The following is a 27,079-nucleotide window of genomic DNA, read 5'->3' on the forward strand; positions in this document are numbered from 1 at the left end:
AAGTTTGTTGGAGAGGCAGGACTGAAATTCAGAGGAGAAATGGGGGCTATTTAAATTTGGGAGTCATCTTCATAGAGGGGATAGGTCATGGAGATAGATAAAATTGCCATAGAAGTGCATAGAGAGAAAAAAAAAGACAGAGCTTTGTGATATGCTGATTCTTAGAACATGGGAACAAAGTGGATCCTGACTTTTTGTTTTCTGTGAAATTTACTTTAATCAGTTATGTAGGATGCAACATTTAATGTAGGTTTGCATTGTAATGTGGAATTGCAAGTAGTAGTTCAGATTCTTCTAGGTAATAAGTCTACCAGAGAAACTTAAATATTTAATAATATTAATAACTAACATTTAAATAATGCTTACTATAGTAGTGCCAGAAGCCGTGCTAAGCAGTAATGATCTCATTTGAACCTCACAACAATCCTGAAAGGTAGATGCTGTTATTATCTCCATTTTATAGATGAGGGAACTGAGACAGGGGTTAAATGACTTGCCCAGGGTCACACAGCTAGTAAGTATCTGAGGTGGAATTTGAACTCTGGTCTTCCTGATTCTAAGCTTAGTATTCCATCTACTGCACCAGGTAGCTGCCTGAGGGGAATTTGTCAATTTGTCTTTAATGAGGGTATATAATGATATAGTTTAATAATTCATAATTTTATATTAAATATATGCAAACAATACAAAGAAAATTATAAAAGCTAAAAATTAGTAAAAACTACAATCAATTGTATAAATAATTGACACTGAATAAAGTTATTTTCAGTTATTAGGTTAATGTACTTTCCTTTAAAGTTATCTGAAAAATGAAAATGCAAGTCCTTAAGGATGAAATAATTTAAAAAAAAACAAAATTTAGAGTGATTTCAGGGGAAAAGTTAATCTGGTCATTTAAAAAAATATTTGTTTACTGCTTTATGGTTTACAAAGTGCTTTAGGTACATATCATCTGATTTTTTTTTTTTACAACCACCCTGTGACATATGATTGAAGAAACTTAAACTTTTTTTTTAAGTGATATACCAGACCTCACACAGGAAATAGTAGAGTGCTCAGTTTTTCTCTTTGCACTATAGTATGTTGCCTTTCAACCTCTTTATTTCAAGGGTGGAAGGTACATTTTTTCTGGTTATAAAATTACAGATTTCATGGCTATTTCATCCAATGCTCTGCTCTCTCTTTGTAAATGAGGAAACTGAATCTTAGGTATGTTAAGTGACTTGTCCAAAGTCACATAGTTAGGAAGCATTCTGATTTTGCTAGAGTGGATCTTGGTCAATTATTTAAATCAGTCATTTTGATTTTATTTTGAAGGTATTGTGCAAATATTTATATTTAGATGTAAATATCACCATAATAGTGTCATCACTGTTTCTTGGAGTTCACTTTTCATATGGTGTAAATGACATCATGTGTAACTGCTTGGTGCTTGTTGGTGATATGACTATACAAGCTTGAGGAAAATTTATTCACTTATTTTTAGCAATTTCAGCAAGAGTACCTACTATTGTATGTATTAGGCTTAAATTTAAGTCAAATTTTTGTGCAACTCAAAAAGATCTTTATTGATGATAAGATAAATGATTCATGTAAGGAAAACATTGCATAAGAAACTGACTCCTAATTTTTTTCTAAATCTGTATTTGCCTTGATTTATATCAAGCAAATATGTATATGTATTTGTACCTATGTATGTGTGTGTGTCAATATCAGATCTGTGATTTCATTTCTGGAATGAACTCGGGAAGAAGCTCCCTCTATCAATGCAGACCTGTATTATATCTTTCATTTTCAGTTATTCATAGTCTTCTATTTGGAGGGCACTGAGTGGTTACCTGGCCTTTCCTGCATCACACAACCAGTATATTTCAGAGGATTAACTAGAATCCAGCTCTGTGTCTTTCTAGCAACTATATCATGCTACCTCTTAATTACCTTAAGTTATTAAGCTTTTTTTGGAAAGAAGTATCACCCTTTATTGGCAGGAATCTCTAGGAGATTTAGTGCACAGATGTGTTTTCACTCCTCCAAAATGTGTTAAATTGCTATTCTAATTGAGATTTGGATGACGATTTTTTTTCCCCTTCGCCCATCTTCTTAAAATATCTTCCCCACTGCCACCCAACCAGGCTTGTGTGTTGACACACACATGCATATGTATACACACATACGTGCATTCTATACCTATACATATATATTCCTTATAATGTTATGTAAGAAATTGTGTGCTTACACACTTGTGGGCTACACACATTCCAGGCTGTCTTTAGCTAAATAAAATCCGTTCTAGTAATTCCCCAATTCTTTTTCTTTTCTGGGGCCCTGAGTATAGGGTTTGTTTCTGGTCTGGAGTAATGTTGGTAGTGTTTACAGTTGCTAACCTATCTTTATGAACAATAGGGACTGTTTACTTGGCTATAAACCTTTCTGCCCTTAGCCCTTACTTGGAATAATAGGAGTCATGAGTATTTTCTACAAGACTTGTTGTCTTCTCTTGGAAAGCCATCATTATTTCTAAATATTGTACTAAGCCTCCTTGTGAGGAAAGATGATTGAACCAGGCTTTCCTAGGCTACTTGAAATATTCTGCAGGTATTCATTAATTTATCAATATGCCAAGGAATGCATAGGTTTTGGAAGCTATTCTGTTATAACACTTGTATTGAAAACATACATTTAGTCTGAGCTATATCTATATACATATATAACATACAGACACACATATATATCATACATATATATATATTAGGGAACAATTTGAGCATGGAGTTTTGCATAGTTTTGTCATGCATGGAGGAAAAATCTAGCATGGGAACAAGGTTGTACATGGGGGGATGTAGCAGCAGGCACCCCAGCATCCTCAGGGTGGCTGCCAACACAGGTTCTTGGATCTGCTTTGATAAAGGAAAGCAACTCACAATGGGTTAACAAGCTTTAAAAACAAACCTTAATCAGTCAAATATGTATCATTTACCTAGGTCAGGGGAACAAGGTCAGCACCCCGAACTTCAGAATATACAGACAGAATTATCAAGACAGAGAAACAGATCAAGTAGACAGTTTCCAAACTGTCCAACCATTACATCCATACCAAATCAACATCTGGGTTTTTCAAAGTCTGGGGACTCTCAACAGCGGCTTCCCAGAATCCAGATCAAATCACAGAACACTACTCAAATGAGCCCCAAAACAAAGCTACATATCAGGGTTTATAAAGCCTTCTCCTGGCTCAGAGAATGTAACAACCTTATTGACTCACTGGCCAATCAAGAAGTATCTACTGAAAAACAAGCCTCCCACCCCAGGCTCCAGGTGCACTTTAGCCCAGGGGCAGGGAACATCTTTAAATTTACATTGCCATTACAGGGAATGACATGGGTTAAGCATGGTACTGATGGGATATGTTGGGTCCTATGTGAAGAGGCTGGCTCCAAATGGCACAGAGGGCTTTGGGAGTCCTTGACCTAGGATGAGGTGAGAGCTACTGGGGGTGAGGACTGTTAAAACATGCAAGTGAGAGAGGTTGGAACCTGGAGAGACAGGCCAAAAGGGAAGGGGAGATAGGGAGTCCCCCCCCCCCACACACACACACGTGTCTTCCACCCTAAAAGACACCGTGGGGAAATGAATCTGAGCTAGGTGTGTGTGTGTGTTGATGGTAGGGTGCCTGATGCTATCTATGCTTTTTGTACGTGTGTGTTCCCTTGGCACTGGGTTTGAGCATTGTACCTCAACTCTATTTTTCCTGTGGTGGTTCTTGCATGACTTTGCATGGCCTGGTGATTTTTAGGAATGCATATTTCAATGTCATAGCAGAACTTCCTGTACTATTTGTTGTATGGGTTTTAATTTTTTAAGCAGTTTTGTGCATATAGAATCCTTATTAAACAGGAAAGGGAAAAGCTGAAGATGCATATTTTGTTAGTTGTACTTTTAAAGTGACGTAATACAGTATTTGTCAACTGGCATTCTGAATGATGGAAATTGAAGTTCCACGGGAATTTTAATGTTAGACATATTTTTATTATAATATTAAATATGCAAATTTGTGGATATTTAAGCAGTAAGTTCCAGTGTATACAACCTAAATACTTGTAATATGCAGCAGTTTTCATTTTGGTCATGGGCATACTTGCTTTATGAAAAGTTTCCCTCCCTCACTTTCTTTGTATGCCACTTGTAGGCTTTGTATATTTAGAATTCTACTTGTCCTTGGAGGTTATCTGGTCTAACTCCTTCATTTTGAAAATGAGGCATCTGTAATGGGAATGTAAATTTAAAGATCTTCCCTGCCCCTAGGCTAAAGCGCACCTGAAGCCTGGGGTGGGAGGCTTGTTTTTCAGTAGATACTTCTTGATTGGCCAGTGAGTCAATAAGGTTGTTACATTCTCTGAGCCAGGAGAAGGCTATATATGCCCTGATGTGTACCTTTGTTTTGGGGACTCACTTTGAGAAGTGTTCTGTGATTTGATCTGGATTCTGGGAAGCCGTTGTCCAGAGCCCCCTGGCTTTGAAAAACCCAGATGTTGAAACCCAGATGTTGATTTGGTATGGATGTAATGGTTGGACAGTTTATATCTATTTGATCTGTTTCTCTGTGTTGATAATTCTGTCTGTATATTCTGAAGTTTGGGGTGCTGACCTTTTTTCCCCTGAACTAGGTAAATGATACATGTTTGACTGATTAAAGTAAGCTTGTTAACTCATTTTGAGTTGCTTTCCTTTAACAAAGCAGATCTAAGAACCTGTGCTGGCAGCAAACCCTGAGGACACTGGGGTGCTTGCTGCTACAGCATCGGAGACCCAGAGTTAAGTGATGTGGCCGAGGTCATACAGATACTGTATGTGGTAGAGCCAGAACTCAAAGCCAGGTCCTTGTACTGCACCACACTGTCTCCTATTCCATCTACTTGCAAGAAAAGGACACATGAAATGGAAGGGGGAAGTTTTTCATGAACATACTGAGTTCCAGTCCTCTCTCCTTTGTGTTAAATGTCTTAAAAAGTTTTAATTAGAAATACTGATTTTCTTATGTTATTTCTAGTACTCATAGTGTACTAGTGTATGATTTTATTTTTACGTAGTAGAGTTGTAAATGGGAACCTGGAATGAAACTTAAGGGATTTTGTTTTTGGGGAGTTTCTTTTAATCTTTCCCTCTTGCATGCTTCCTTCCACTGGGGGAGGGAGGAGGTATAGCTTAGAGGGGAGAGAATACCGAGCATGGAGTCAGGCTGATCTGGGTTCAAGATCTACTTCTGTGACTTTGGACAAGTCGTGTAACCTGTCAGAGCCAGAATTTGCTTATGGAGATTTGGAGATGAAACGTATAGTACTTATTTCATCGTTGTCAGGAGATGTGATTGATATAACTTGTACATGATCACTTCTGTTATATGGACCTGTGGGTCATTTTTATTGCAAAACTGTGCAATAAAAACTGTAGAGTTTATAGGAAAAATGGGGTTGGGGCACAATGCTCAAAAACTTGTGTGATACGGTAAAAAAAAGATTGGCACCTAATAAAACTAATAGCACAGTTTTATACAGGGTGGATGGTTAAGAAATACATCAGTACTACAGTAAATAGTTCCTGCCTCTGAAGCCTCAGGTGACTGCTTTGCCTTGAGCCCTGGGCTGCATAAGCAATTGGACAGGCCAGGATGGAGGCTGTGGTAGAAGGGGGGTGGGGGGATGCAGGTCAGCTGTTCCTTGCTCCTAACTCCTACTGAACCGAAAGATGCATAATAAATATGACCCTTTATCTTGACAGACAAAGGAAATAGACAGCAGAAGGATTGCAGCTTGTGAATTATTGTAAATTGGTGTTGTTTTCTACATTTTTATTGTTCTTAGTGGAAGAAATCACACAGAAGCAACCTCAATATTTGCCTTATAGTTAACATATTCCCTACTATATCAATCACACTGGAACAAATTCAAGTTTTTGAAATGTTTATTATAGCAGAACTACTTTTACAACATTAGGGTTTTGTATATAGGCAAAATAGATATAGATTTAAAAAAGATTATTGACTGGAGCTCAGATAGCTTACTGTGAGAAACTTCTTTATTAGTACAGATCAGCATCTTCTCTGCAACCTGACATCTTAAAGAGATGCTTGGACTCTTAAGAGTTTTGAGTGACTTTCCCAGAATTGCACAGCCAATATTTAGCAAAGTCATGCCTGTGGCCAATGCAGGTGTTCCTAACCATTTTTGTTTCATAGTTCCCTTTGGCAATCTGATGAGTCCTTCTTAGAATAATGTTTTTCAATATATAAAGTACATAGGATTTCAAAGGAAACCAATTATATTGAAATGTAGTTGAAAAAAAATTTGTTTACAGAGCCCAGGTTAAGAGCCCCATAATGAATGCATAAATAAATGTATGTTTATGTGTGTGTGTTTGTACACACACACATAAACTCCTAAATATATACATACATATGTACATACACACAGACAGGAGGTACACACAAACATTGCACCAAGAAGATTGTAAACATTCTTGCATGGAGGATGGGGCCAGTTTTATACTACTTGCATCACCTTCCCACCCCCACAACATTTACAATCATGCCATGTGTATAGTAAGCAAATACGTGCTAGAATTGATTAATTTGATTTTACTTTTGTTTGGGGGTCCTAGCACCGTGCTAAATAAATTTAAGGTAGAGATTGACCTATATAAAGAAAATTTTGAAGCTTTCCAACTAGGAGGAATGAAGGAAAGCATATCAGGAGGGAGGGAGAAGAGATTGATTGGTTTCTTAACTCATTTCTGCTAGTGTTTTTCTTTTTGAATACAGAAACCAATATATGATTTTCACTAAAACGGCATTTCCCTGCTTTTGTATGTATTTTTCCCAGCTGATGTACTTTATACTAGATAAACTCAAAATTATAGGTAGTCATTTTTGGCAAAACCAGTTTGTTTACAGATTAGTCATATAATCATATTGCTGTGCTAAGGGACCTGATCATATGATGAATTTCCCAGGGTAAAGTGCTGATATGCTGCAATGCCTCTATGACCACTTCTGAGCTGTGTTTTTGATTTAGGTAGCTTGGGAAATGTTTCAGCAAAGGTGTGAACAGAAATAGAAAAGCTGTTTGAATCTAGAGCTCTTCAGTTGTGATTTAATTTTTTTTTTAAAGTTAATCAAAGTTAAAGGCTCAGCTGACATCTTAGTGTTCTGAGAGAAAAAATAATCTACTTTTTCCTGTTTTCTTAAACCAAGAACAGAAAACATAGAACTTGATTCAATAAATGCAACAAATAAGTAGATTTCTGTGTTATGGTTTATTAAGAAGACTTAAAAATAGTTGTTTATTTATGTTCTATTTTCTCCTCTTTCAAAAGAACAGGGCAAAGATGATGTCTCTTAATCTTGTACAGTGGAGTCACATCATGGGGTCATTTTATTTATTTGGATTCAATTTGAGGGAGTTTAACCAAGAAAAAGAAGTAGGGAGAAAGAGGGGGAAAAAAATTATATAGATGGTCTGACTTTACCTGTTTTTCTGTTCAACGATCATGTGTCCTAGAGACAGCATGAGATCGATAAGTGAACCATCCCCTTCCTCAGTGGATCTCTGCTTTCTATACACCAGTTTTTATCTATAAGTTGCATCTGGCTTGCTGACTTCCCTTATCTAAGTAGTTTCAACAATTCAGGGGAGTCTGCTATAGAAAGACATTTATTTTTACCATGCATGTTTTTGCCTTTCATGTAAAACTTTAGTGCTTAATTCCCATGTGAGATTTAATTTTTGTTTCTATATATTGTGTTCTGGAAACAGATGTTTAGTAAATGTTGAAAGTGATAAGAGTTGGAGGGAGGGTGGTAGAGTAGTGGAAAACAGGATGAAAGCCCTGGAAGAAGAAAGTTTAATGGACAGGTGGAAATGTTAACAGAGAATGAGAGAAACAATGATGTGAGAGAAAAGGGGTGGGGGAGAAAGCTAGAAAATCAAGTGGATGAGAAAAGGACCAAAGGAAAGAGGTATATTGAGAAAGGGGTGTCTATTGCTTCTTTTTTTCTAACCAATCATCCAAGATTATTGGTCTCTACATCCTGTATCAGTCTAGTGCCTTGAGATGCCTCCTCCCCACCCTCTAGTCCCTGCCTCCTACCTCTTAGGGGGAAAAGATTTCCAGTGTTTCTAGCTCCATCATTTGGCAGGCCTAGTACCCAGCTGTCTTGACCAGTTTCCCCTTAGGCTTCCCTAAAACTGATTTGTTTTTCAGTGATATTAGTACCATCAAAGAGAATAGCTTCACTTCATAAAATCACTGATGTAGATGTTTTTTCTTCCTTTCCTCCTGTCTCTTATTGTCCTCAGATCTTTTATTTTATGCCATTGGAAATTTTTGTCATCTTTATTATTATCTCAAATAATAAAAATAAATAGCATTTATATAGGGTTTTAAGGTTTTAAAGCACTGTATATATCATCTCATTTGATTCTCAAAGCTGGGAAGTAGGTGCTGTCATTCCCATTGTACAGACGAGGAAGTTGAGGCTGATGGAGGTAACATAGTTTGTGCAGTGTCAAACAGCTAGTTTGAGTAGTTTGTCAAACAGACTGGTTGTCTGAGACAGAATTGAAAATCTGGTCTCGATGACTTCAGTCTATCACTGTCTAAGCTGCACTAGCTAACTGCCTAACTCCTCTATTCTTTGGTCTCTAATGTGGCATTAATAAAGAACATCTTGGTTCTTTGTTTTTGCTTTTATTCCACATTTCCTCATCAATTCTTCATTTAGTAATGTATGTTTTCTAACCCTAGAGGACCGTAATTGTGCTCTGATATGGCAAACCATTGCTGACTAGAAAATTCGGTTAAGATGAGTTAGGCTTCCTTCCTTCCTTCCTTCCTTCCTTCCTTCCTTCCTTCCTTCCTTCCTTCCTTCCTTCTTTCCTTCCTTCCTTCCTTCCCTCCCTCCCTCCCTCCCTCTCCCCCTCCCTTCTTCTCTCCCTCCCTTTATTGTTTCTGATCAGACTGCTTCTGTGAATCGGTAGATTTCATTTCCTTCACAATGTGGAAAGTGTGATTTCATTTCCAGAAAATGTTTGAAAGTAATATTACTTAATAGCATTTTTCCATCTTACTTAGGATTTAAAATAAATATCATTTGTCAATTTAAACCATTGTAAAACAGCTTGCACAGATTATTTCTATTTCTATGCCATTGATGAGATTTTTTTTCTTCTCATCAGATTGAGTTTTCTATACCAAATTTAAGGGCTTACATTAGAGACTTTTTGTTTAGTTATGTACCAGAGTATACTCTGGTGACTATGTTTGATATGATATGCGGGGTATAGAGGGTGCGGGCAGCAGGATATTTGGAGAAAGTGAAAGCTGGCCAAACGGGGAGCACTGTATCACCCTCCTGTTGAGGTCTCAGGCTGTCTCCTCCTTTGCTCCTGCTTCCTGGGCCTTCCAGTGTTGGACTTAGAGAGTACTTAGTTCTTCACCATTTCTCAGTCCAAACACATTTCTCAACGGTCAGCACCGCCCCACCCCAACATATTCTCCTGAATGATAACAAACCCCATACTTGATTATGCAAACCTTGCTCCTCATCCCCGGTTGCACACTCCCTTACCCCAATTCCTCTTCAGATTTCCCCACTCTAACAATTGTGGTCTCTCAGCCCTCCCTCACTCAAATCAAAGTCAACTGCAAGTCATGTCATCATTTCCCTGATGCCGTGATCGTCTTTAAAAACAAGGGACAAACACAAAACACACAGACCTTCTTCGTAGTTGACGCACTTGGCTTCCACCTTAAACCTTTTTCTTTCTTATTCTTTCTGTCTTCTGGTGTTCCCTAAGACTGATGACAAGGCCTTCCCAGCCACCCTTTCCAGGGTGGGTTGCACTTTGACCCACACTCTCGGATCCACTGATTGTGTTGCTGCACTTGGGATGATCTCCATTGCCATTTTCAGACCACGACCACTCAGTAATCTCTTCTTTTGAGGTTCATTCAATTCATATTTATCACACAGTCAAGATTTTGGTAGGTGTTATAAACTGACCCTCTTCTTTTTTCCTCCGTGAGTTCAGTGCCTGGCTACTACTACTGCCTTTCTCTCCTCCCTTACATTTGCCACTATGCTGGGGTATTTAACATACAATATTATTCCTTCAGAACCCTAGTTTCCTCTGTTCCTATACTACACCTCAGCTACACATTATGATAATCATACTTGCTTGCTATCATTTACAAGCGTTCCACTTACATCAGCAATTCTGGAATTGCTTTATTTGATCATAATTTTTATTTCACTTTTTCTTCTGCCTTATGACCTGTAATCCTGATCTTTGCCCTCATTGTAACCTCCAATACCTCTACTCCCCAGTTCTTTCCTAAGCCATCACTCCTGCACTGGACTGTGCTCTGCCCTTTCCCATCTTGCCCCCTTGGCTAACCAGTTCAGCTCTACACTATTGTCTGTGCTTGATGACTTTGCTCCTTAATCTGTTTTCTTGCCTTGCAAAGTCCCAGTCTTGGATTAACCCCATTTCACCATTTAGAATATGAACTCTTTGAGGGCAGGGACTGCTTTTGCCTTTCCATTATCCTAAGTTTAGCCATAGCTCCTGGCACATAATAAGCACTTAATGTTTGTTGACTTGGTAAGAAAGAGATGACAATTTTAGCATGAATGGGAGTTGAAGGAATTATTTTAGTGAAATTAAAAAATTATGCAGCCTGCTTTTATACACTTGTGCTACGGAGTGGCAGTTGGATGGCACAGTAGATAGTGTTGAGCCTGGAGTGGTGAAGATCTGAATTCCAATCCTGCTGTAACATTTGCCAGTTGTGTGATCCTGAGCAAGTCATTTACCCTTACCAGTTTTGTCATCTGTAAAATGGTAATCTAATAGTTCCTATCACCTAAGGTTATTGTAAAAATCACATGAGATAACATAAAAGGGGTTTCTAAATCTTAAAGCACTATGTAGATACTAGGTTGTTAAAATTATTAGTTGAAGAACACAAGACCAGGAGTCAGTAGACACATGTTTAACTCTTATTTGTTACTCTGATCGTGGACTTAACTCCCTTACCTTCCCTGAGCCCGGATTCATTTGAGTCACATTGACACTATCATCTGCCTCATGTAAGTATGAGCCAATATCATCCTTTTGTGTTTCTGCACAGGAAGATAGCAGATATGTGCACATAACAGTTAAATTGGGGGTCTGGGGTATAACAGGTATAAAAGGCTTGTTGGAATATGCTCACCCACTATCTTAAAAGAGAGAAAGAAGTGTCCCCCCCAGAAGGAAAGATAAGACCCATGAACACAAATCCACCAAGGCAGAGGCAGAGACCCAATCTTCTGTTCCCCTTCTCCCTACATACCCTCTTTGAGGTGCACAAATCTGTGTGTGTGGTCACGTGAATTTTTACATGAAATTTAAATCCAGTTTTCAAATCTTATACTATTAGTGGTATATAGTATAGCATTTTAGATATTCAGAAATGGGATTTGGGGAATGACTGCAAATGAAATAAAATTAAAAAAACAACCTAATAAATTTATAACTTGGAAGGAGACTAACGTGTAATGAGTTGTCTCATTTTTGCCACTTATGACCTTAGACAAGTCACTTAATTTCTCTGGATCTAATTTTCTGTAAAATGATAGGTTGGATGCCAAGGTCCCTTCTAACTCTGGCTCTATCCATTTAAAAGTTCATTTCTGTGATTTGCCTGTCATGCTGGTCATTTTTGATGAAGTCAGTGCTTCGCTTGAACGTGAGCTTGTCATTCTGACCACAGCTTTATTTCCCTGAATCTCTGCTTCATTTTCAGTAGGTTGATGAACTCTTTTTAACGATTACTTCCATAGCCTTAGAGGCAGTTGGACACATTGTCCAAAGCAGCTAGTTAATCCATCATTTTTAACCACTTCTTTTGTGGTAAACCACCTTGGGATACAGACAACTCCCTACCCTCAAGGAGTTTACATTTTTATCGGAGAAGATTGTTGTCTCCCCTGAGGATTGTGTTTGGATCTGTGATTTTGTTGGTATGGAAAATTTCCTGCTGTGGAAACTCCCTTTACTAAAGCCTGGTATGAGATACAGGATGTTTTTAAAGTTGAGACTTGAACTCAGGCCTTTTTTACTTTGAAGCTAGCTTTCTGTTGCCATGCTGCCTCCCTTATACATATATACAGAATGTGATGATCTGAAAAAACTTTGTGAATGCTTAAGGTGAGAGATTTTAAGAGATGGAGGTGAGGTGAGGTGCATTCAGAGTGTTCAGCGCAGAGGCACATACATGAGAGGCGGAGTGTCATGATGAAGAACATGAAGAAGGGCAGTTTTGGCTACACCATAGAGTCCAGAAATAGGAGTAATATACGCTGAGAAATATGTGGTTAGGTTCCGTTGTGACTTTTTAATGAGGGGATATCAATTTTAAGGTTGACTCCACACCCTGGGTCATGTACTGCATTTGGTCTGCAGGTAATATGTTGCATGTCATATGCAACTAGGTGATTAGGTGGCACTGTGGGTAGTGGGGGAAGACTCATCTTCCTGAGTTCAAATTTGGCCTCACACTCTCACTAGATGTATGATCCTGGGCAAGTAATTTAACCTTGTCTGCTTCAGTTTCCTCATGTGTAAAGTAAGCTGGTAAAGGAAATGGCAAACTGCCCCAGTATATTTGCCAAAAAAAAACCCCAAATGGGGTCAGAAAAAATTGGACATGACTGAAAACAAAAACATGTTGGATACTTGGGACCTACGGAGATAGAGAGGATCTCAAACCAAGAGCACAAGAGTCAATCAGTTGGAAGGTGGAAAAATGGTCCTAAACTGAGGGATAGAAAAGAAAGCCCTCTCAGCTGAGTGTGTGTGTGCGCGCGTGCACACACAATTTGCACTAATTTTTTCCAACATCATGTAGATCTAGACATGTTGAAGAAGCTTTTCTTGTTCTCCATCGAAAGAAGATTCTGCTGCCATCAGGACTGTAGTTCTCTCCAGATTCTGAATCCTCCCCACACAATTTACTTGCCTCTATTTATACAGCTTGCTTATTTGCAGCCTTAGTTACCTCTTGCCTGGATTAATGCAGTAATCTCCTAATTGGTCTCCTTGTCTCAAGGAGTGGGGAAGCCAACTGAGACTAAATATTTTTCAGAGATGTTCTTTGGTAGAAAATCCCTATACAGATAATCAAGGGTTTATAATGAACATTTAATTATGAGACTGTGGGGCTTCAAGATGATCAGATCCACTAAAGAATACTTTTTAAATTGAGGAGATTATTTTTGCTTTTTACATATTTGCTTCCAGCAATAAATAACCTGGCACATTCCTTGATGTTCAAAATATATAGTTTAAGAATCCAAATAGAATACTTTATCATTTTTGGGCAAATCATGTGGCAGATAGTTACATATAATTGAACCAATTGGCTGTTCTTTATCTTCTCTTTTTCTCCCCTTCTGCTCTTATTCTCCCTGTGTAATGATGTCTGTTAGATCTAAACAAAAAAAGACTATTGGACCTAAGGTTTCAGGTTGGATGTTGGCAAGTCTGATTATGGCGCTCTACATTCCACAAGCCAAGAAGCATCCCTAGTTTATAGGAGGAACAAAGGAAACTGACCATTGCCTTTGTGTCAAGTGTCTCTCTTCAAAAATCAGTTCTAGTCCTGTCTTTGATTCACCTCAGCCCACACAGCTTTCTCCCTTCCCTGGACTCCTTTGGGTCTTGTCTTACAGGTGATGTTAGATGTAGCGCCTTCTTAGAGGCCACATATAATCATAAATTCTAGGACTGGAAAGAACCTCAGAATTCATCCCGTTTAATTCCCTCATTTTACACAGATGAGGAAACTGAGGCTCATCCTAGTTAAATGCTTTGTCCAAGCTTTTACATGTACTAAGCAGTAGAGCCAGAATTTGAACCTAGGTCCCCTGACCTCAAATCTGATAATGCACTTTCTTCTGAGTTGAATCTAAATCAGATCACAAGGAGGCAAAACTATCATGTTTGTTGCCTTAACTTAGTTATGTGTCTCTGGAAACTAGTGAGTGAGTGGAAAAAAGTGTGGAGAAGTCAAGTACAAGTTTTTATTAGGCACTGACAAATGAGAAATGAGGCGAAATGTCAGTTGATAAAAATGGAGTCGTTACCTGTTTTTTTTTTCTGTATTTAGGCTGCCTGTATCCCCTCATCTAGACTTGAATGTCTGGGTGGGTCATCAGCAGGGTGTTAGTAACAATTTGGCACTAGGAGCCTTAGTTGTTTCTGTAAACAAGATTTCCTTTTTTACTCCCCGTGGCTAACACTTTCAAATGGAATTCTCAGCAGGCATATAATGAGTAGTAGTCATTTGCCATCCACTGACCATAAGGTTATTTTCATCTCAGTGATCTTGTTTTATTATGTTGTCTTAAAAAAAAAAATGGCTTGTAGAAGTCTTGGCAATCATCAGAACCTCTTTGCTTCTCTTTTCCTTAAATAAACTTCACAATTAACTCATTTTACCTTTGGCAAGTCAGTTTCCAGAGCAGGGATATATGACCTGACAAAATCTACTTCCAGTATTCCTCCCATCTATTAACAACTTTCTCTTTATTTCCGAGGTGACTCTTCTTGCCGAATTTAGTCACATTCAGTAAGAATTAGGCTCATTATTTTGATGTTCCCCTATTTAGAAATATGGGATCCCCTTGAAGTCCCACCAGGAAAGCCCAATTTTATTTTATTTGATTTTTTGCCTTTTGGAGGGCAATTGGGTTAAGTAACTTGCCTGAGGTTACACGGCTAGTTTTTTTTTTTTTTTAGTGTGGGTGTTAAGTGTCTGAGGCCTGAACCGAACTTGGGTCCTCCTGACTCCGGGGCTGGTACTTTACTCACTACACCACCCAGCCAGCCGCCCCATGGAAAGCCCAATTTTAAAACAGTTTGCTGTGTATTCCTTTCCACTACACCCCAGCCCTCCTTTGGGAGGCAGTGGTTCAAGGCTCTGATGGAATTACTGGTTCATATTACTTACTAACTCATCCACAATTTACAGAGAATTGTGGAGAACCCTAAGAGATTAAATGACTTGCCCATGGTCTCACAACCATTAGATGGCAGAGGCAGATCTTGAATCCAAGGCTTCCTTCTGCGAAGACAGGCCTTCTGTCCTCTAAACAAGTGGTGTCAAATTTAAACAGGAAGGGGAACCATAGAGAACCATAAGGGATCCATATAGAAGGATCCCACTGTACATACATTGAGTTAGTTTTAAAATGTGATATTATCTATGTTTTATCTTCTTTTTATGTGTCTTGTTAAATGTTGCCCAATTACGTTTTTATTCAGGTCAGTGATTGTAGGCCACATGCACCTGTGGACCTTGTATTTGGCACTTCTGCTCTACACTGCTTTTTCCCATGTGTGTTATTTCAGATGCTCCTGGACCAAGCAGAACAAATTGAATTTTGCTTTCACATCAAAGTCTTTTAGCTACTTCATTTAAAAATCAACCCCGCCCTCCCCCGCCCCCCCATAACAACAACAGCACCCCTACAGACTTTTTTTTTGGTCCCCTAATATGTTTTCACTTCCCTAGTTAGTCTAAGCATCCCTGGTTTTCCTGTCTCACAACCTCTACAACTTCTCACTAATCTAGTTGCCCTACTCTGAACATGCTCTAGTTTATCAATGTGACTACTTAAAACTGAACAGAATTTTCTGGGTAGAGTCTAAACAGCAACACTATCATATCCCTTGCTTTAGATACAGTCTATGATTGTATTAGCTTTTTAGGCTGCTTTTTTTGTCTTCCTATGGATTGATACTGAGCTTTGAAGTCTACTAAAGTACCAAATTTTTTTTTTTCAGATTTACTTTTCTAGACATATGGTCTCCATTCTGCACATTGGCAGTTTTTTTACTTTTTAAGCAAATGTCTCCATTTGTCTTTATTTCCTCTTATTAGATTTAACTTATTTCAGCCTGACAAGAACCCTTCAGGCTCTGATTTTCTTGCCTAGGTTGTTGGCGGATATGTTGACTAAGGACAGATCCCTGGGACATTCCAATCGATAGTTTTCTTCAGGTTGGTAGCCATTAGCCAAGAATTAAGCAGTGGTCTTTGTGTCTGGATATTCAGCCATCTATCTGTATTATATCTAGACCTAAATCCTCTAGCTCAGGGGTTTTTGATAATTTTTTTGTGTCATAGATCTTTTTGAAGTGTGGGGAATATTTATAAAGGAGTAAAAAAAAAATATGTAAAATTATCAAGGAAACCAAAGATTAGTGAAATAAAGTTGTAATTTTTTCCCATCTTAAATTCACACACCCCCTGAAATCTATTTATTGACTCGCCAGGTTAAAAACAATCCCTCTTAAATAATTTGACCAGAATTTCATTCTTGAGAGCATTCTATTTTTCCTGGACTATGACTTCCTACTTTTGTTGAATTTTATGTCATAGAAATCTACAAGTTTTTTCTCTGAAGTCTTAGAGCCCCCGTTCCTTCCAAATCTGGGCAATATACTGCACTATGCCTAGCTTTTCTTAGGCTTAGATTGTGTAGAATTTATTGAGCTTTCATATGATTTTTATATGGAATCACACTTTTGAAAAAAACCATACACATGGATAAACTTTTCCATTTGACAAGTATCAGGATGCATTTCAGAATTCTTCCAAACAAAGTTTCAGGTACTAACTCCTTATATAAGGCTTCCAGCGCCAGTAGGAGCCTTCACATCCACCTGGAGCCAGAGAGTACAGATGGACTTACCGCCTGTTAGAGAGGTGTGTGCATTTGGGAGTGGGGGAGGGGACTAGTTTGTGGAAGTTGTCTCCTCTTTGCTGCAGACCTACCTGAATTTCAGCATAGGCAAAGCTAATTAAAAAACAAAACAAAGGAAGCGGCCCAAGATAGATGTCATTAAAAGAGCTAGTCCTGTGACTAGGGTGTCTGGCTGAAGCCAAAAGCCTTCTAAAAGCAGGATTTGAGCATCTATTTTAATAGCTCTTGGGGACAACCCTCTCATTGTTAAAAAACCAAACCAAACCCTGCACTTCTGGCTGGAGCCAGGGGAATTAAAGTGTAATTCCTTGTAGATATGCTAATCTTTTATGCTGATTGTCCAGAGAAGACTATAAAGGTTGGAAAAGGCCAACAGGGTCTGGTTTCTCTGGTACCCAGGTGGTTTGGTAAGTCTGAGAACGAGAAGGTAGGGGTAACCGAAAACTTTAAAACGCCTTTGCATTCAAAAGCAATTGGGCCTATTTTCCCGCCAGTATATTAAGCAACTTGTCACTTATAATGTGGGAAAAATGTGGGGTCCAGAGGCCTGGGTTCAGATTTCCCAGTTCAGCCATAAATTTGACATGTGACCTGGAGCAAATTAGTTCCTGGTCTAGGCCTCAGTGGCCTGTTCAGCAGTTGGACCAGATAAATTCCAAAATCTCTTCTACCAAAGCGTTCTTTTTGTCTATGGAAGAAATTGTGAGAAGCAAGAAGAGGTGAAGAGAGTAGACACTAGAAGATGTTTTTGATTTTCTCTTAAATGGAGACATCCTCATTCACTCACAAGTTCTTTTGCTCAGAATAAATTAATATATGTAGTATTGTAAGTAACTTTTCAGTGCTCATCTGGATGAATTGCATATGGTAACTGAGGGTGGTTCCAATCATGGTTGAAAAGAGTCTTAATTTTCTTTATTTAAAAAAATGTTTTGTTAAACTGTACATTTCAGATGACAAGATCAAAAATAAATGCTGGATAAGTCAGATGTGTCAGAATCACAGAATTTTAGAGGTGGAAGGGATATCAGTGGCTCTGTAGTCTGGATTTGTAGTAAAACATAACCGTAAGCATTTCCAATTGAAGTGCTCACTAATATGAGTGACTCGTTCTACAAACAATAAAAGGAATCTTTTAAACTGTCAGGTGTTTTGCTAGACATTGGGTGGTACAAGACAGAAAGGAGACAGTCTCTTCTGTCTAGAAAGTTACATTTTACTAGGAGGATACAGCATGTTCACGGTTAAGTAACTAAGAATCTGTACATAGTGATGGGGTGAGATAACCAGTAACCAGGGATGAATCAGGGAAACCCCGTTGAAAGGATTGGCACTTGAGCTGAACCTTGAAGGAAACTTAGGCTTCTGAGAGGCAGATGTGAAGAGGGGGAGCATTCCATACAAGGAATAGAGCCGGTGCAGAGGCACGGTAGTAGGGGATAGAATGCCTTCTGCTAGAACAGCAGTTAGACCAGTTTGACATAGCGTAGATAAAGGGTTTATAGTTTCTTATAATGTGCTGGAGTCAGATTGTGAAGGGCTTTAAGGGCCAAGCAGGGGAGTGTGTATTTTATACTAAGGGCAGTGGAGGGCCACTAAAGCTTCTTGAGCAGGAGAAGTGATAAATTCAGACCTGTGTTTTAGGATCATTAATGTAATTAAGTAGCTGTCTAGAAAAGGGATTGGGAAAGGAAGGGAAACTAATTTGAAGGATGCTGCAATAGTCCAGGGGAGAGGTGATACAGGCTTGGACACAGTGGTTATGGTGTGAACAGAAGGAAGGAGGCAGGTATAACAAATGCTGAAAAAGGAGACTTGTTAAAACTTGGCAAATTATTGGATATGAGAGGAGGAAAAGAGTGAAGAGTCATTTAGCTTCTAGACTGAGAATTACGTAACTGGAAGAACTGCAGCATAGAATTAGAGAAGTTAAGAGAAGGGTTAGACTTTTTTTTGTGGGGAGAGGAATTCTTTTTTGGTCTTGTTGAGTTTGAGATGTTTGAGAGAGGACATTAGGCAGCTGGAGATACAGAATTATAGATTTAGACTTGGTAGTAATTTAGATGTCTTCTAGTACAATACTTTGATTTTACAAGTGAATGAACTTGGGTCCGATGTGGTGAAGTGCTTTAAACACAACTGCACAAATAGTCTCATGACTGCCAAGTTCAGTGTGTTTTCTGCTGCACCATACTCAACTCAGGAGACAGATGAGGGTAGATATATAAATGTGGGAGTCATTTTCTTAGAAATGACATATATATTGATGGAAACTAAAGAAGTTATTAGGAGAGTATAGATTAGAGAGAGAAGAACCAATAGCCACATATAGGAAATAGGATGTGAATAATGAACCTATACAGGAGTTTGAGAAGGTACAGTTTTTTTTTTTTAAGCATTTGGGGTTAAGTAACTTGCTCAGGGTTACACGGCCAGGTGTTTCTGGGTGTGGTGCTAAGTATCTGAGCCCGGATTCGATCCCACGTCATCCCGACTCTTGGGGCCGATGCTCTTATTCACTGAGCCACCTGGCTGCCCCGAGAAGGTACAGTCTTAATAGACAGGAAGAGAATAATGAGATAACAGTGATATGAAGACCCAGGCAAGATAGAATATCCAGTATCAGGAGGTGATTAACAGTGTGGAAATGTCAGAAAGGATGAAGACTGAGAGACGATTGCTTTTAATAAGAAAGAGTTGAGTAGTGGTGCTGGAAGACATATTTCAAAGACTTGTGAAGAGAGTGGAAGATGGTAAAATAGGGCTAATGAGTTTAGACAGCTTATTTGAAAGAGTATGTTCTTTTAGCTCATTTCTACTTTTCAATAGTGTTACTTCTTAAAACGTTTTTCTTAATTGAGAATGAAATTTGCTTCTTTATGGTTTCTACCCATCGCTCCTGGTTCTGTCCCTTGGGGCTGAGCAAGACAATTTTAATCCTTCTTTCATCTGACAGCCCTGCAGATACATGAAGACAACTCTCATTCAACTTCTTTTTCCCTCCTCCATTCCTACTCACTTTTCTTTTCTCAATGAATTCAAGATCTTTCACCATCCTGTTTTCTCTCATGCCATATTTCCTTTTGAGTATTCTCCAGATTTATCAGTATCTTTCCTTAAACTGTGGCAATCAAAATTAGACACTTCAGATGTTGTCTGACTGGACTATCACCTTCCACATTCCTGGGATGTCTCTTTTAATGCAACTAAATATGTCTTTAGTTTTGGTTGTTGTTGTTACCATGTATCTTGCTTGCAGTCCACTGAAATGACCAAAATCCATTTCAGAAAAAATAGCCTAACTGAACCCAAATGGAAGACCTTAATATTTGTACCTATTAAAATTTTAAAATAGCATTCCATTTAGTGTTCTTTTTGTGGATCCTGTCTGTCATTCCCATGTTTTGTTAAGCTTGCCATCTGTGCCTTCATCAGAGTTATTTATAAAAATAATAAAAAATACAAAGCTAAGGGCAGAGGCTTTGAATGGTCTTCTAGATACCTTTTCCCCAGTTGAAATGAGGAGTTAATGGCTACTCTTGGAAGTTAGCTGTTCAATCAGCGCTGAAGATGTCTGTAGTGGACAGGGCCCTGGACTTAAGAAAACTTAGATTAAAGAGCTGCCTTAGACATTTACTAGCTGCATGACCTAGAGCAAGTCATTTAAACTTTATCAGTTTTTTCAACTGTAAAATGAAGGGTTGAACTTGATGACCTTTAAGGGTCCCTTCTGGCTTTAAATCTTTGATCTCATGGTCCTACTATATCATCTAATCTAATATATCATCTGTATCATCTTTTCCACACAAGTTCAATGAGATAGTTTATGAGGAGCTTCAGTACTATGCCCCTTTGTGTTTATTTTTAGAGATTTGGAAAATAGTGACTTTTGAAGCGGATTTTTGAAAAGAATATGCTGTGTTATTTCATCTTTTAGAAATTTTTATACAGTTATGATCAGTTTGCAAAATGGGTGACCAAAATATCACTGCTATATTTCTTTTGAAAATTCTGGGCAAATATTAATAAGACTGTCCCCTTGCTTTCTCCATAAACCCTTAAAGAGGATTTTTTAGAAAGTAGGCACTCAGTTTATGATGGTAGTAATGATTGACTCCTTATTTAGATTTCATCAGCACACTTTTCTTGAATGTGAGAAACTTTACTAATTTTTGTTATCATTGTTCTTAAATTTATAGGCACAGGTACCTTTGGACGAGTTCACCTAGTGAAAGAAAGAACAGCCAAACATTATTTTGCATTGAAGGTAATGAGCATTCCAGATGTCATTCGGCTAAAGCAAGAGCAGCATGTACACAATGAGAAATCAGTTCTGAAAGAAGTCAACCATCCATTTCTGATAAGATTGTAAGTCTTTTTTTTCTCTCCCATTTAGGGTATATGTGTGTGTGTGTCTGTGTGTGTGTATCTGTCTGTGTGTCTGTGTGCGCGCTCTTTCACCTGTTAATTAACTGTATTCTATAACAAATGTAAAAAGATTTTCAGTTACACATGTGAATCCTGATTATTTACTATAATAACAGTCAATGAAATAAAATCAACTCCTAGTTATGTGTAACATCCAGACCACATAGGCTGGACCACAAACACTGACTGGCCACTGCAAGCTGGGGCCATAGTTCTGTTTTTAGAAGTAACCAGAGGGAACTTACGTCCTCCTGTGGCTGGATGTAATTAAAATCAGGGACCATTCAAACTAAGGAGTAAGGACCTTGCCAGTTATCTAGTTTGTCCGCCTTATCACACAAATAAGGTGACTTGCTCAAGGTCACATGGTAAGTTAATAGCAAAGGTAGCTCTCCTGACTCCTGGTCAGATTCTTACCATACTATGCAATGATCACAACAAAGAAATTACATGAACTTTATAACTCTTTTATTTTGCCTGTTTCCATAGCCCATGACTAGTTGAGAGCTGTGCCTTGACTCCTTCATGTGATCTTCTGAGCTATCTGGGATAGTCTGTATTCATGCTTGCTTTTTTGGGCACAGATAATCAAATGAATGTGACTATATAGTACTCTTCCTGCAAGGAGTTATATTGTGCATGTTTATTAGGTACGTAAGTGTAGGTGGAATCCCCATTCTGAGTCATGGAAACTGGAACAGTGAGTGCTTAAGGGAATTGCCCAAACTCACTCATCAGTTTCTGGATTCCCATTAGACCATTGCTCTGAAGCCTATCTGGGTAACACAGAAATTATTGCATAAAAAATTTCCATCAGAAATTAAAGATTCACATTTTATGGTATAACAGAAAATAACTATTTTTGGAAAGATCTTTGTTTTGTAGTAGTTAGCTCTACTTTTAAACAATTTTGATATAGTGGATTCTTAGGCCCTCTATATGACATTTCCATTTACTATATGTAGTAAATATAGCTAAATTTCTAGTAGATCAATAATGAAAAAATTGAGAACAATGTTTCGCAATACTAGTAATTAAGTCAAAGAGAAAAAATATAAATTTAAATAAGATTAAAAAAAATCCATTGGCACTATGGGAAAAGCAAATTTAATTAGAAGAGGAAACAATAGATTGAATCTTTTGTAGCAATCCTGTAATGGGCTATTGGACACTGTCAGGAGTTTCAGAGGTTGATGGTACTGAATGATTTTTATATTTTATTCCACCTCAAAATTAATTTTATTTTTTTCTTGATACTGACATGCTATTACATTCAGCCCCTGTTAAGAGGCTTTGTTTAGTTGTTTATTTTGCTAATGGAACAAAAAAAAGGACAAAATGAAAGCTTTTTGTTTTTAATTTTTTTTTTTTAAAACAAATCTTTTCCTTCCAGGTATAGCAGTCTAAAAGTTGAAAGAGAGAAAAAGAACAAGAATAGAATAAAAACAAATGTGTGTATTTGTGGGGTGGGGGTAGAGTTTACTAGATTCTAAATCATGAATTATGAAGGAAAAATGCCATGCAATGCTGCATGGAGGAAAAAGGGAAGATAGCTTGGCGTGTTAGTTGCTACCAGATTATAAGCTTGATGACCACATAGAGGAGGAAGAGTTAGGCTTAGCATCCTCAGAGGCAGTGAAGGGAGAGGGACCTGTCCTACAGTTGTCCTAAAGGACGATAGACATATAGCTAGAAGACACCTGAAAGCCTACTTAACCCCCTCATTTTACAGATGATGAAACTGAGGCCCAGTCAGGGTAGCTGGCCCAAAGTCACATAGGTGGGAAAATTATTTGAACCCATATCTTCTTGCTTCAATGTGCTTTGTACTATATCAGACTCTCCCATTATATTGTTTTACAAAGCATGTGCTGATATTTGTCAAACTCCTCATTTACTTATGTTTTGGGGCAATGGAATTTGTGGTCCAGTAGCTTATATTTGAATGTAATGTTAATTTATTTTTAGTATCCATCCAGTAAGGGGGGCGGTGTATGTGCCTGTTTTATATATAGATTGAACTAATTAAATTTTAAAGTCAGCTAATGAGTGTGGAAGAACACCAGGAAATTTTGTGTAAGGTAAAGACTGTGTAAAAGTGTTTAGTCTCCATTTACTGAAAGAGAACTTCTAACACAATTTGCAAACTGACTAAACTTTTCTTCTTTTTTTTTTAAAAAGCAATTGGGGTTAAGTAACTTGCCCAAGGCTACACGGCCAGTTTTTTGTTTGTGGGTGTTAAGTATCTGAGACTGGAAGCGATCCCGGGTCCTCATGACTCTGGGGCCAGTGTTCTTACTCACTGTGCCACCTAGCTGCCCTGTAAACTTTGGGAAAATCTACCGTGTTTCCCCGATAATAAGACACTGTCTTATTAAATTTCTGGAAAGAAAACCACCAGAGGGCTTATTTTCAGGGGAGGGCTTAAGTTGTCCTGCCTCAGCTCTCCTCCGCGGCACTGCTCTCAATGGCGCCAGCAAGTAAATCACTGGAGAAGAACAGGATGACGTGCTCACTGCTGCAGCTCTGATTGGATGCAGCTCGGAGCGCGGCGTGCGTTTCACCTGGGGGGGGGGACGGTGCATACAGAGGGTACCGTAATGTAGCGTGTAGCGCAGGGGATCACCTTCACTACAGTAGCAATCTCAATAGGGCTTATTTTCGGGGGAGGGCTTATTTTAGAGGAATCTTACACAGTAAGGGGAGGGCTTATTTTCGGGATAGGTCTTATTATCGGGGAAACACGGTTAGGGGAATTTATGTTTGAAAGTGAGAAAAAAATGCTATTAGAAGTATCCAAGGAAATCTTAGCATTAGTCAGAAGAAAATATTTAAGCACTGATGGCAATAAAATATATTTATTTTTAAAGTGACAAATTATCTGTTAATTTCTACTGATTTTGATGAGCATAATCTATAAAAGCAAGTATTTTATTCTGTCATTCACTCCAGAAATGTAATGGTTGGCATTTCATTAAAAAAATATATAGTTCTTTAGTATTTGTCATCACAGGGTACTTTGGAACCCAGTATAGAGATTTACAATAAAACATGATTTTCTGAATAAGCATTAAAAAAATCCCATGAAATACATTTTGCATGTTGATGCAACTACTGAAAGTAGTTAAGTATTAGAAGTTTAATATAACATAATTTTTAAAAATTGAATTTTATTGATTACTTGAAAAAAAATCTTAGCTATTCCCCCACCCACTGACCCATGCACTGTAACAGCAAGCACCGTAGCATACCTAGGATGGCTACTAGCATAGGTTCTTTGATCTGCTTTTCTAAAGGAAAGCAACTTTAAAGAGGTCAACAATCTTTAATTTAACATATCTATCTATCTATCTATCTATCTGTCTGTCTGTCTATATCTATACGCATACACATATCACTCACTTAGTTCAGAGGAAAAAGTCAGCACCTTGAACTTCAGAAAATACAAACAGAAATTACAAGCAGACAAAAACTGTAGACAGAGAAAATAACACAATTCAGCAGACCAACAGACAGTGCTTCTAACTGTCTGATCATTATATACAAACTACCCGTTTCCCTGATAATAAGACACTGTCTTATTAATTTTTTTGGACAGAAAAACACCAGAGGGCTTATTTTAATGAACATTGACAGCAGTGACATGTGACTCTCTACAATTGCTTTCTTATACTCAACAGTATAGCTCTTCCTTTTTGTACTCATGTCTGGGGGTCAAAACAGACAGAATAATAAAATTATGACCATCAGTCCTTCTTTTCACTCCATCATGCCCCCTGAGTTCTTCTTTTTTCCTCCATCATGCCCTTTTTATCCTCCATCATGCCCCCTCACTCCCGCTTACATACCGGGTTTTTATGTTGTCCTGCCTCAGCTCTCCTCCGCGGCACTGCTCTCAATGGCGCCAGCAAGCAAATCACTGGGGAAGAACAGGATGACGCGCTCACTGCTGCAGCTCTGATTGGATGCAGCTCGGAGTGCGGCGTGCGTTTCACCTGGGGGGGGGGGAGGTGCATACAGAGATACCATAATGTAGCATGTAGCGCAGGGGATCACCTGCACTACAGTAGCAATCTCAATAGGGCTTATTTTCAGGGGAGGGCTTATTTTAGAGGAATCTTACACAGTAAGGGGAGGGCTTATTTTTGGGATAGGTCTTATTATCGGGGAAACACGGTATAGAGAGAGAAACACCAACATCTGGGTTTTCAGAGCCAGGGGCTCAGTGGCTACCCAGGGTCTCATCTGGACAAATCACAGAACTCTTTCCATAACTGAGCCCCAAAGCAAAACCTCACCTCAGAGTATATATAGCCTTCTTCAGGGTCGGAGGATATCACAACCTTTGTGACCCACTGCCTAGTTACAATATAACAAAAGGTGTGGGCCTTCCTGAAAAACAAGCCTTGCCCCAATCAAGCCCCGCCTGTTGGGATCCACTTGATGCCCATTAAGGAGCAGGGAAGCTCTTCAGATTCCCTTACCATGACACCCACCCACCTACCCAGTGCCTTTGTAGATATGGAAGGTAGTTAAGCCCCAAACAAAAAATGAAAACAAAAAAACCTGACAGTATTTCTCTCTCTACATTCACCTTCCACATTCATAGTTCCTTAACTATCCAACAAAAACAGGGAACTGTATTTCTTTTTCTTTTCTGGAGCTGCCATTGGCCATGATATTTACCACAGATTTCATTTTAGTGTTCTTTTTTCATACTTTACTATAGTTGCTGTGTATGTTTTCCTGGCTCTATTTTCTTCATTCTCAATCCTACTATCTCACCTGAGCTATATGGTTCCATGTCATCAATTACCTGTGGAACATTTCAAAATAGATGTCTTGGGGGCAGCTAGGTGGTGCAGTGAGTAGAGCACTGGCCCTGGAGTCAGGAGGACTTGAGTTCAAATCCAGCCTCGGACACTTAACACTTACTAGCCATGTGACATTGGGCAAGTCACTTAACCCCAATTGCCCTGCCCTCCCCCCTCCAAAAAAAAAAAAAGTAAAAAAAAAAATAGATGCCCTGGAGACATTTCAAATATGACCATAACAAAGTTTATTGTCTTTCCCCCAAAACCTTCCTTCTAAACTTCGACATTAATGTTGAAGGCACCACTATTCTTTTGTTGTCTCAGGTCATTAAACTGACCCTTATCTTTGACTCTTAACTCTTCTTCAACCCACATATCCATCCAGTCAGTTGCCAAGTCTTGCCGTCTCTTCCTCCACATCATTTCTCCCATTCAGCCCCATCTCTTTTATTCACAAAGCCACCAACCTTAGTGCAGGCTCTCATCCCTTCTCACTGGGATGATTGTCTCCTCATCGGTCTCCCAACCTAAAGTTTCTCCTCATTGCCCTTGATCCTCCATGCTGACAAAGTGAATTCTTTCAGTGCAGATCTGACCATGTCACTCCCTACTCAGTCGACTTTAGTGGTTTCCTGTTTCCTCTAGAATAAAAGAGAAAGCACACTCTGTTTAGCTTTTAAAGTCCTTCAGAACCTGGCAGCTTTGTTGAATGTTGCTCTCCTCCTTTCCCCCCCTTAACCTCCCCTCCCCCCCATTTAGGGATCTTGTCAAATGGGACTTCTTTTTATTCCTTACGTGCTATGCTCTGTCTCATATGTCAATGTGCTGGCTGCCTCTCCATCCCTGGAATGTATTCCTTCCTCATTTCTGTTTAGTGGGATCCTTCTTTTCCTTCAAAACAAATGAAGCCTCTCCTCATCCCCCTCCAACTGTTAGTGCCCTCTCTCCAGCTATTTTATATATTTTTGTGTGTGTTCTTTCCCCTGTTTGAATATAAACTCATTGAGAGCAGAGATTGTTTCATTCT

General features: G+C 38.6%; 1 protein-coding gene across 4 annotated transcripts in view; it reads left to right on the forward strand.

Moving 5' to 3' along the window:
- The window catches only part of PRKX (protein kinase cAMP-dependent X-linked catalytic subunit), a 151,412-nt gene that overhangs the window by 52,393 nt on the left and 71,940 nt on the right, over window positions 1-27,079 (forward strand). For all 4 annotated transcript variants that reach the window (XM_069072835.1, XM_069072833.1, XM_069072834.1 and 1 more), the window contains exon 2: window positions 21,010-21,178. In XM_069072835.1, coding sequence (XP_068928936.1) covers window positions 21,081-21,178 — 98 coding nt within the window. In that variant the 5' untranslated portion in view covers window positions 21,010-21,080. The remainder of the gene's footprint in view (window positions 1-21,009; window positions 21,179-27,079) is intronic.

Source organism: Petaurus breviceps, unplaced genomic scaffold (assembly GCF_028583685.1).
Source record: "Petaurus breviceps papuanus isolate PSGF00001 unplaced genomic scaffold, PetGlider_PUasm1.0 90849, whole genome shotgun sequence".
Taxonomy (NCBI): Eukaryota; Metazoa; Chordata; class Mammalia; order Diprotodontia; family Petauridae; genus Petaurus; species Petaurus breviceps.